Source organism: Diceros bicornis, chromosome 14, assembly GCF_020826845.1.
Source record: "Diceros bicornis minor isolate mBicDic1 chromosome 14, mDicBic1.mat.cur, whole genome shotgun sequence".
NCBI classification, from domain to species: domain Eukaryota; kingdom Metazoa; phylum Chordata; class Mammalia; order Perissodactyla; family Rhinocerotidae; genus Diceros; species Diceros bicornis.
In genome coordinates, this window is record NC_080753.1 from 26,177,117 (window position 1) to 26,189,465 (window position 12,349).

The 12,349-nt window shown below is 39.1% G+C and overlaps 1 protein-coding gene across 2 annotated transcripts in view; it reads right to left on the bottom strand.

Moving 5' to 3' along the window:
- DNAH8 (dynein axonemal heavy chain 8) overlaps positions 1-12,349 on the bottom strand; it is a 295,649-nt gene that overhangs the window by 17,628 nt on the left and 265,672 nt on the right. For both annotated transcript variants that reach the window (XM_058554442.1, XM_058554441.1), the window contains one exon: positions 1,412-1,568. In XM_058554442.1, the coding sequence (XP_058410425.1) occupies positions 1,412-1,568 (157 nt within the window). The remainder of the gene's footprint in view (positions 1-1,411; positions 1,569-12,349) is intronic.

Consider the following 12,349-nt stretch of genomic DNA (forward strand, 5'->3'; position numbering starts at 1 on the left):
GGAGTCCTGTAGCCCAGGCAGCCTAGGGGCTCCCAGCTGACAAGTGTATTTTTCCCAGACTTGGGGGTGCAGGAGAGGGTAGACACAGGACCATAGTTACACCCACCTTAGGGCATCAGCCTCTCACTTTTTGGTTGAAGACTTAAGCTTGACTCAGCCCAGTCTAGGACTGAGGTGAAGCTCTGACCATCAGCAGTGAAGGACAGAGGAACAAGAAAGAGAAAGCCCCGGAAGGCCAGAGGACACAGTCCTGTCTTCTTGCGTGAAGAAGCAGGCCGACTCCGAGGAAGTTGGAGGACCTCTCCCAGAACTTTCTGGCCATCCAGAAATGTTAGCACAGTTAAAGATTTATTTAGATCAACAGTTCTCAAAGTGTGGTCTCAGACCCATGAAGGCCCCTGAGATCCTTTCAGGGGGTCCACAAGGTTACATTTTTTTCATAGTAATGCTAACACATTATTTGACCTTTTTACTCTCCTTCTCTCAGGAATGTACAATGGAGTTTTCCAGAGGCTACATGATGTGTGATATCACAACAGATTGACTGCAGAAGCAAGTATGGGAATCCAGCTGTCTTCTATTAAACCAGACATTAAAGAGATTTGCAAAAATGTAAAACAATCCCACTCTCCTCAATGAATTTTTTTGTCCAGGAAAATACATTTATATTTTCAGTTAAAATGTTATCTATGTTAACGTGTAATGAGTTTGTTACTGTTATTTTACAATAAATTAATAAATATTTTTGAAATTTCTCAGTTTAAATTTCTAATATATTAAATATCAGTAGTTACAACCCACATAAACAAAAGCTATTTGGGGTCCTCAATCATTTTGTAAAGGGGTCTTGAGATAAAAAATTTGAAAAAAAAAAAACTGATTTAGATTAACAAGCAAACACCTGGGAGGTTCCAGAAGTAGAAAATTATTGCCATCCAAACTGCGGAGTGAATTCCTTTACATGATTTGCTTTCCTATAACACGGCTGAGAGGACGGAGAGAATGAAAAGTATGGAGGACAGGAGACAAAAACAAAGGGTAAGTTTAAAGAATGGACAGAGCTGGCTTGGGTAAGAGAGCTAGGGAGAGGTTTCCAGCTAGAGGGCTAAGCTATCTGGGGACTCAAAGACACAGGAATCCAAAGAGGGAAAAGGATACAGAAAAGACAATTGAAAGAGAAAGTGGCATAGAAAGGAAATGGAGAAAGGTGTCAGAAAAAATGCAGATCATCATTTGCAAGATGCTTGAGAAAGAAGGAAGAGGAGACCAAAAGGTAAAAGAATGAGTTGAAAAGGAAGAAGGAATGAGCAGAGACAGGAAGGGACTGAAAGATACTGTGCCAGGACTGTGCTCAGCTTTGTGGAACCAGACAGTCCTGTCCAAGCGGTGGGGGGAGAAGGGCGTGGCTCACCTCATGAGGAATGTAATCAGGAGGCAGCTTGCTCAGCATGTCTTCAGATAATCTATAGACAATGGCTTCCCGTGTCTCTCCCACTCCACCTCCACTCTCTTTGGGTTGAATGTTGGTAATGGTTTCAAGAACAGCAGAAGCAGTGTTACTCTGATACCTGACAAAAAGAGTGAACTGTTCAGAATATAGCAGGGAAATGCACCTTCAGAGATAATTATCAAAGCAAGGAAATGATGAATCACTTCAATCAAATCCAACCAAAAAAAGAAAAAAAAAACAGAAACTTTACTATCAGCCTTTAAGGAATGAAAAAACTAGAGATCTAGTCTACTGCTTCCTAATGGGACATCTCAAGAACATCACAGAAATGAAAAACTCTCCATCTTCAGAGAAAGAAATTCCACAAATGTCCATGACAACCCAAAGCAGTGCTATCTGATCTTGTTCACAGCTAACCTAATCACTTCATGCTGGAAAATGAGGCTGCCTCCTTTTATTCTCCCCCAGTCACTGACTAGACATAAGAATCCTACCATTATATGACAATTTGTAAGATCAAAGAGCACCACTCATATTTCCTCACTGAATTATAAATTATCAAAATTTCTTTGGTCTTTTCTGGTTTGTTTTCTCAGTTTTCCACTTGTTTCATGATTTCCAAGTTGGCCTATTGGCATCCCTCTGCTCCACCTGTCTAAATGCAGCCCCCATCTTTAAAATCCATACATTCAATACAGATTTACTATGCACCAGGCACTGAGCTAGTGCTAGGATATGACGGTGAACACGTCCTTGCCTTGTTGCCTTTCTCTAGTGGAGGAAGGAGACATTAGTCAATACCACTGTAATAAGTGCTGCGGAGAAAAAGAACAGGATGCTTTAAGAGAGTGTAGTCTGTCTGTCTCTTGCTCCCACTCCCACTCTCTAGCTCTCTGTTAGGTCAACCAGATGCTCTGAGGTGCAAGAATTTAGTTTTTGTCCCGAAGTTGCTGGATTGACCAGAAGTCTGGACACACAGATGGTGTGTGTTTGTCTAAGTGTGAGTGTGAATGAGTGAGTGTGTGTGTATGTTGGAGGCAATTTACACTAGAAGATCAGGGAAGGTATCTCTTAAAATGCCGTATCTAAGCTGAGACCTGAGGGATGAGAGGTCAGCCAGGCAAAGTGGGGTGGGGTAGGAGGTAAGAAAGGACATTCAGGTAAGAAGTAAGACCTGGAGGTGAGAAGGACTTCAGTGCATTCGAGGAGCAGAGCCAAGGCCAGCGAGGCTGTCGCCAGTGCTAGGAGGAGAGAGGAGGATGGAGACGAAGCAAGGGCCAGACCATGCAGGGTCATGTGGGCTACTTTAAGGATTCTGAACGCTACCCCAGGGGCAAGAGGCAACCACTGAGGACTTCTCGAGCAGGGGTGTGCATGATCAGATTTACATTTTTCTGTCCTTTCTGAACTCCTAATTTTCTACCTATAAACATCACATAATTAAATTGTTCTGAGTTACTGTTTGGTTTCATTTGTAAATTTTTTCTCTTGTCCAGATGTGAACCACATTTACATCTCTTTTCATAGGTGTCAGAGGCAAATCTAAAAGGAATTCAACAAATGTTTGAGACTAGTGATTTGTTTTTCTGTTTTATTTCCTTGGACACAAAATAAGTCTTTGTAATATGCTATATGTATCAAAATTTTAAATGTGCATAACTTTTAATCTAGAAATTCTACATCTAAGAATTCACCCTAAAGAGATAATCAGACATTTCCATTTCTGACAGTATAGTGCAATTGTTACCCTGAACAACTCTCCTGAAAATAACTAAGAATGTTGGATAAGATATGAAAAACATCTTTTTAAATACATTACTGAACTGGCAAGAAACTAAGAAACCCTCAGGGTCAAAAAAAATATAGAGTGAAAGCTGAAATCTAGAGAGCTAAGCCAGATTGTACCCTGGAGGCATAAACTCACCCCTGGTGTTCTTGAGTTTCTATTTGGATGGTACAATGAGGGAAGAGGGAAGCCCTATACTCAAGGTGGAAAGTCTAATAGGAAACTCCTATATAAATTTGGGACACCATAGGGCTACACCCTCAGTGTAAGGGTAAACTAGAAACAACCCATCTGTCAGAAGGGGATGGTGGGAAAATTGTTCTATCTAGCTTCGCATTGGGTAGGAAATAATCCTTCCTGAGAATTCTTAATTCACCAGGTTTCTGACATTGATTAACATTCATTCATATTACCTGTGTGATTTGAAAAATCTCAAGCCAAAAGTTTATTTTAAGGTGATCCCAGGAAGTCCCAGGTGGCACTGGGGGAAAGCAAACACAAATCTTCCCTGGAACAATGTGCCTTCAACCCAGGCTTCAAAAAATCCAACAGGCCATTTCCAATAGACATGAGCTCACAGTCAAAACTCATAAAAAAAAAAAAAAAAAAAAAAGGCACTGTGAGCAAGCACCAGTAGAAACAACAGAAAGCAGAACTAGACATGCAAAGATCTCAGATAGTGAATTTCCAGATGCACATCATAAAATGTTTTTACTACATTGAAGAATAAAAAAAAGGTGATTGAAAATATAACTATTAAACAGGAAACTATAAACATGAATAGCATATTTGAAAAATGTCCAAGTAGAACTTCTATAAATAATTAAAATTCAAAGCCTGTATTAGTTTTTTATTGCTGCGGTAACAAATTACAGTCATGTGCCACATAACAATGTTGCAGTCAGTGATGGGTCACATGTGATGGCCCCATAAGATTAGTACTGTATAGCCTAGGTGTGTAGTAGGCTATACCATCTAAGTTTGTGTAAATACACTCTATGATGTTTGCACAACAATGAAATCACCTAACGACGCATTTCTCAGAACGTATCCCCATTGTTAAGCAATGCATCATTGTACCACAAAATCAGTGCCGTAAAACAACACAAATTTATTATCTTACAGTTCTGTAGTTAAGTCTGATGCAGGTTTCACTGGGCTAAAATCAAGGTGTCAGCAAGGCTGGGTTCCTTTCTATAAGCTGTTGGGGAAGATCCATTTTCTTGCTCATCTGAGTTGTTGGCAAAACTCATCTTATTGCAGCTGTGGCACCGAGGTCCCCAATTCCTTGCTGGCTCTCAGGTTAGGGCCCTTCCCAGATTCTCGAGGCCATCTGCATTCCTTGGCTCATGGCTCCCTTCCAACATCTTCAAAGCCAGCAATGGCAGGTTAAGTCTCTCTCTTGCTTTTAATCTTTCCTCCTTCTTCCATTTCATCTCTCTGACTCACACTTCTGCCTCCCTCTCCTACTTTTAAGAGCTCATGTGATTAAATTGGGCTCACTTGGATAATCTAGGATAATATCCCCATCTCAAGGTCCTTAACCTTAATAACACCTGTAAAGTCCTTTTTGTCACATGAGGTAAAACATTTACATGCTCTGAGGATTAGGATATGGATATCTTTGGGGTGTCCATTATTCTTCCTACCATAACAATTATCAATGGGTTAAATAGCAGATTAGATATAGCTAAAGGAAGAATTAGAAGACTGGAAAATAGACCTGATGACAGTATCTAGAATGCTGCAGAGGGGAAAATAAATGGGAAATATGAAAGAGAGGTTAAGAGACATGTAGGCTAGAGTGATAAGCTCTAACACACATTTCAGAAAAGTTTCAGAAAGATAGAAGAGGGAGAATGAAAAAGAGATAACTGATGAAATACTGACTGAGAATTGATGAAAGATCTGAATTCTCAAGTTCAGGAAACTCAATGCATCCTAAATAGGATAAAAAAACAAATAAATAAACAGAAATCCATACGTAGACATATCACAATGAAACTGTTGAACACTAAAAACAAAGAGAATATCTTAAAAGTGGTCAGAGGGAAAAATAGATCATCTAGAAAGAAATGACAATTTAACAGCCAATTCCTCAACAGCAGCAATGGAAACCATAAGAAAATAGAATACTGCATTCTATGTGCTAGGAAAAAATAACTATAAACCTAGACTTGTATACCAAGCAAAATCATCTTTCATGAATAAGAGCAAGACAAAAGATTTGAAGAGACATTTCACCAAAGAAGCTATATTTTAATGGCCAATGGCACATGAAAAGATGCTCAACCTCATTATTTATTAGGAAAATGCACATTAAAACTATAATGAGATACCATTTCACACCTATAGGAATGATCATAATCAAAAAACAGACAATAACAAGTGTTGGTAAGGATGTGGAGAAACTTGAGCCCTCATATGTTGCTGGAGGGTATTGTAAAACGGTGCAGCCACTTTGGAAGACATTTTAACCATATGACCCAATAATTACCTTTCTAGTTATCTGTTCAAAAGAAATGAAAAGACATGTCCACACAGACTTGTCTGTGAATGTTCATAACAGCATATTCGTGAAAGCCAAAAAGTAGAAACTACCCGAGTGTCCATCAATTGATGAACGGATAAACAAAATGTGGTATATTCCATTCACATATGGAATATTATTTGACTATAAAAAGCAATGAAGTACTGATACATGCCACAATATGGATGAACTTCAAAAACATTACACTAAGTGAGAGAATCCATACACAAAAGACCACATAGTATGTGATTCCAGTTATAGGAAGTGTCCAGGAAAGGCAAATCTATGGAGACAAAGTAGATTAGTGGTGGCCTGAGGCTGGGAGTGGGAGTGGGAATTGATTACAAATGAGCACAAAGATTCTTTTAGGGGTGACAGAAATGTTCTAAAATTAACTTGTGGTGATGGTTGCACAACTCTGAAAACTTACTAAAAATCATTGAACTGTCTACTTAAAATGAATTAACTTATGGTAGGCAAATTACACCTCAATAAAGCTGTTTTTCAAAAAAGGAGGGCAAAGTAAGATATTTTCAAAAAACAAAAGAGTTTACTATCAACAGGCCCTCATTGAAGGAAATTCTAAAGGATATACTTTAGAAAGGAGGATAATTCTTCTGATGGAAGGTTTGAGGTGTAGAAAAGAAATGGTCAATGCATGGGCAAATCTAAATAAGCATTACGGTATAAAACAATAATTATATGTTTGATTGTGGGGTAGAAAAAAATAAGATAAAATTAAAATACTGAAATGCCAGGAGGGGAGTGACTGTAGTCAAAGTTACCTAAAAGTTTTTGACTGAGAGGAGGGTAAAGATGTTCATTTTAGGCATGATTAAAAATGGATGTAAAAATTTGTAGGGTAACCAGTAAAAAGAACAGAAAACAGAATACATAACTCCCAAACTAGCCAAGGGGGAAAAATAAAATGAGAAAATCTCTTTTTCAGCAAAAAGTCAAAAAGAAGGAAGAAGAAAAGAAACAGTATAGAAATACTGTGCAAAAAAAGCAACATTTTATATTTATTCTTTATATTTTATATACACGTCATGAATACTCTTGCATTTATTCAACATTTAATAAATCAGTTTTAAAAAGAAATAATCAGGCAAGTATACATAGATGTATGCACAAGACTGTTTATAACAGTATTTGTAATAATAAATCCCGGCAAAGCTCTATAAAAATCTATACAGCCAGTAAAAACGGTGATGTAGCTCTATATTTTTTTGTTAAGGGGAGGTTATTGAATTGAGATTACTGAATGAAATAGCATGGTACAAAAACCATATGGTATGATCTAATTTTTTGTTGATAACATTGTGCGTATAAGCATAGAAAAAATATAGAAGGGTATTTTGAGCATGAGATTTTTGTATGATGAGCTTTTACTTTAATTATTACTTTCTCCTTTCTATTTCCTGTATTGTTTATTTTTCTCAATGAAAAGTATGATTTTTATAATAAAGAGTATTAAAACCATTTTCATTTTGAAAAATAGAGAAAAAATAAGTTCCCAGGTGTGAAGCCCATAACAAGTGTCAAGAACTCAACGGAGACGAATCAGTGACAAATGTTTTAGGTTCACTGAAACACGTCTTACGAGTCCCTAGTCATCTTTATGCCCCACCAGAAAGGCCCCCTTCTGCCTTTTCTCACAGCATATGGAGCGAGAGAATTACACCTTTCTCTTTCTTCATCTCCAGGTGTGAATTAAACGATCTTTTGCGCAAATTGCCCCACTAACTGGCAGAATCCTAAGGAGCTATTGCTGAAGTTATCCAGGCTTCTTTGTTTATGAAAAAGCTGCATTTTGTGTGAACAGAGGGAAAACTATTCAGCTGGACTTTAATTCATTTAGGAAACCAGCCGAAGAGTGGAAGAGATGCTTCTGTCCTCAGCATTTTTATTTGATTAGCGAGTAGAATATCACATCTGGACCCAAACTTGCGTATCCAAACAAGTACATCCTTTCCAAAAGACGTGGCTAAGGTAAAGGCACCTGCCACCATGCTTTACATGCTGGACCCTCAGTCAGATACAGTGACTATGAGAGTCCTGTGTCAGATCTAGTAAATGTTTGTAACCAAAGTTTAGGTATTAACTCCACATTATCTTTTAACATATGAACTTCACAATAAGGGCCAATAAGGTAAAAGATATTTTTAATAAATGAAAATTGATCTTGTACAAATTTATATATAATTTTAAATTTATTTTTTATTATTTTTTGTGAGTAACCTCTATTCAGATGTTGGGGTTTTAGAATATTCCAAAAGGCACTTATTTAAAAAGTTGAAAGGTGAATATATCAAACACACACACACAATTGGACATATGAATAGAGAGCAAAACATTCTAGTAATATGACCTAAAAGGCACTTGCAACCCATTCCTGAATTTTGAAGTATGGCACTATCTCAGTTTTAAAAAGTCATATAAAGTACAAGGAAAATACAAATAATTCTAAGGGGAAAACCCTATGAAAATAGCTGATGAGACAACAAAATGAAGTTATTAAGAGTCAAGGATCCACATGTTATTATGTAACATTTTCCAGAAATTTAAATTTCTATGTGGCTCATATTATGCCATTATCTCATTCTAGCATTAGATACAGTAAAGGCTGAATATGTGGATGAATTGCCGTGTTAGAGAAGATGTGGGTGTCACTGTCATGACATCTTATGGAGAGCTGTGAAATACAAGGCAAGTCTGGGTCACATTAAATCTCTGACTTTATCATGAACTCCATGTACGCACATTTCCATTGACTCTTGGGCTCTCTGGTTCTTAAATCAAACAAATCCTAAACCTAACTCATTGTTTGACTTCTCCCTTATCGCTCACCTGAACTGTTCCTTGTCCTATCTCCTTTAACAACATCAATGTCTTCGCTCAGCTGCCCAACCCAGAAACTTCAGAGATAGCCTCCTCCTGATGCCACTCCTCAGCTCTTCTTGATTTCCAAGTTCCATTTCCAAATCATTTTTAGCATCCATTTAGAAATTTCCAGCATCTTCATCCCCACTGCCTTCAGAATTGTCCCAAAATCTTTCTCATGACGCCCAAAATCTTCAGAAGTCAGTCTCTGCCTTTGTCATCAGCCTCACCCTTAGGTAACCCCTCTCTTCAAGCCCCTCCCCCACCATGCTCTAGGTGTATTGGACTTGGTTCCCCTGAATATGCCACACACTTTTACATCCTCATGCCCCTCCTTGGATTGTTCCTTCATGTATATGCCCTAATCCATGTCTTTTTTTCACTGAGCTACAGTGTTTTATTTTTAATTTTTTAATTGTATGTATTTAAGGTATACAACTTGATGATTTGATATACGTATGCATCCTTGCTGCCCATCATCTTCCTCTTTCCATGCACCCTGTCCTTCTTGCCCCCCGGTGCTGCGGTCACTTCCTCCCACCCCTTCTCTAACCTGAGAACTCCTGCAAATCCTTTAAGGCACAACTCAGATATGGTCTGTCTCACTAGCTTCCTTGGATGCCCAAGTTGGAATTTATTACTCCACTGCCTTTGTTCTCATAGCAATGTATATATACCTCTTGACTTTAGAGATTACCACATTGCATTGCATAACTATTTGTCATTCATCTGTTCTCCCTGATAGCTGATGACCTCCAGGTGCAAGGACTGTGTCTTACTACTCTTTGTATCTCCAAGCTGGCTAGAGAGTACGTTCCCAATAAATATTTGTTTATTGAATTGAGGCCAATTGTCTTGGATTTTATTAAACCTCAGCTATAAAGGAGAGCAATTCTCCAATACTTAAAGGGCATGAAAATTTAATTATTTGTTCTTTCTTATGGTAAAAGTATAGTATATTATCATTACTATTTGTCTATTTCCTGGAAACTTTCCACATACAAAGAGAAATATATATATATAAATTTATATGCCCCTCAAAACACAGGAGAATCAGAAAGATATAATTTGAGAGTGAAGGAAAACTATTTTTATTCTTACATTTAAACACAGATCTTTAAAGTTTAAAGAGATGAAAACCATGGTAAATTTCCATTCGTACTAAGAAAATCAGAGTTTATTCCTCCTACCTGTGCTAGCTACAAAAAATAAAGGGAAAAGGCCCCATATCTGGGATTCTCAGGAGCTCTCTCAGCTCGCCTCCAGTTTGAATTCTCTTTGGAGCACGCTCGGCACCAGAGGCTGGGTGCCAACAGCACACGCCACTGCGGACACGACCATCCTGCTCTTGGCCGGCGCTGCCACTTTCACCAGTGCTCCAGGGAGGGGGCAATGGAGATGCTGCTGCTGCTAAATCTCATCTAAGAAATCACCTTCATGGTGGGTGATGTTATTTTTTTATGAAGTGATCTGAACACAGTCCTCAAGACATGGATGTGGGGAAGAAGCCCTGAAAAGCTGACCCATTTTGCATCAGAGCTGGACCAGCTCTCCAGATCATCTCCCTAACACACAATTGATCAGGCACAGAATGCCAGGCGGGACAACTTGCACCTCTTTTATAACGATGTGATTTTATATTTGCAAAAATAGGAAAGGCAGAAGCCTAGTTAGCTAGCTATAATGGAGAATTGCGAATATCTCTATATGCCTCAAAAGCCCGAGGGCTTTCAGGAAAACAGTCCCCGTAAATGCTCTGAGATGAAGAACGAGAACTATAATGTTCCATGAGCTTTGGTTCCGAGTTACTTCTAGAAGAAAATTCTCTTTGGAGTAAATATCAGAAGAAATTCATACTGGTCTTGTAGCTTGGTGGTTTGGGGAAGTCATCTAAGTTATCTCTGTTGAGTGGTAGAGTCAGAGTCAGGGATAATAAAGATGCAAAACAACTGAAAAACAGAAGTGTCTATAAAATAAACAATCATTTAATGAGACATTAGTGCACTATCATATACAAATCAGCCTAGATTTACATACATCTTTGCACATGAAATATCAATGAGCATAATGTTTTTTTAAAAAATCCAAAACTCAGAAGTGTCAGCTAATACTAAAAGGAATATAATTACATTCATTCTGCAGAAAAATGAATATAAAAGTTGTAATAAGACATTTGATAAATTTCAGAAGGTAGAAAAATACGCATAACTGCTAATGAGAAAAAGAGTGAAAATAAATAACTGTTTTTGACATTGAGATGGTTGAATGTGCAAAGTCTTTGGTACCTTATAAATCTAGATAATAAAACGCAAATAAACTATGCATTTTTATGGTTCCTGCCACCGAGGTATCTAAGCTCTTGGGAGAGATTTTACTTATTGTAAAGCATTTATTCAGCTGGAGTTCCACCCTCTACTTCAGGGATTCTGTATTCTTAAGCAAGGACCGAGGAGACAGACTCATGGTCCCCTTTCCTGAATCTCCCTCTTCTCTCAAATGCATGGATGCTAACTGCAGAATCTGATAAGCAGGGACATAGAGTTCTCCACCACGGCCTGATGACAGCCCATGAGCCTATCCGGAAGCAAGAGTGCTGTTGAACAGGATGGACAGTCAGATATATTAATAAGGACTCCTCTAGTGGGGGACATTCTCACAGATTTAGCCAGTATAGCTTAGAGAGTCTACCTCCTCCCATGGTTTCAACTGTTATCTCTGCACAAATGCATCAAACCTCTCACCTGGGCTCCAGTCCCCGTTTCTCATCCCACTCAGATACATCCCACTGTCTTTCCCAACTCAACATGCCCCAAACAGGACTCTAACTCCTCCTCAAACACAGTCTTGTTCCCAAGTCCTCCACCATCCCAGCTCCCAGGCCAGAAATGACAGGGGAACCTTTGACTACTTCTTTCATTTCACACAGAACTTGGAGAGTTACATTTCGCTGGAGTGAGAAGGGTGTATTTGGGAGGAGACCAGGGGTAGGTTTTAGCTGGGAAGCTTTGTCCGTTATTGCTTACTGCCTCCTGGTGGCTGGTGGGGGAACAGCAAGGGGTTGGAGCACAGCCCTCCAAGAAGGCGGGCTCAATTGCGAGAAGAGTGAGGCTAGGATTCAGTCACCAGATACTTCAGAGCCCAGAGGAAAGAAGCATCAAACCTAAGACAAATCTCACCCAGGAACTGAGAAAATTACCAAAAGCAGGGTTGCAGAACAGAGCCTATGCCTGAGCAGGAACCAGAAACAAGCTAAGGTCTCTGGGAAGAGGAGAGCTGGGATGGATGGGGAAGACCCTAGGATGGACCAAGTGGGAAGTTCAGAATGAAGGGGGATCAGAGGAGGAGGGCCACAGGGCTTACAGGCCAGCAGTTGTCTCTAGCAGAAATAATCCTCCATTTGAGGCAGAGGTCTAGGGCTTTTTACTTGCCCTTACTTGGTGTGGGGAGAGACTGCAATATCCTGACACTCTATTTTGGGAAAAGAAAGCTTACGGCATCTGCAGCACACCTGCCAGCGATGGCATATGAGCTTCTGGACAGAGTCGTGAAGAAAGACTTGCCAAGAGACAAAAAAAGCCTGGCCATCCCCTCTCCATCCCATCATCATCCCTAATCTCAGCCTGCACCATCACACACAGGGTCTCCAAGATGGTTCATCAGCCCAAATAGCCCTTAAATATATAAAAATGTGCTCAATTTC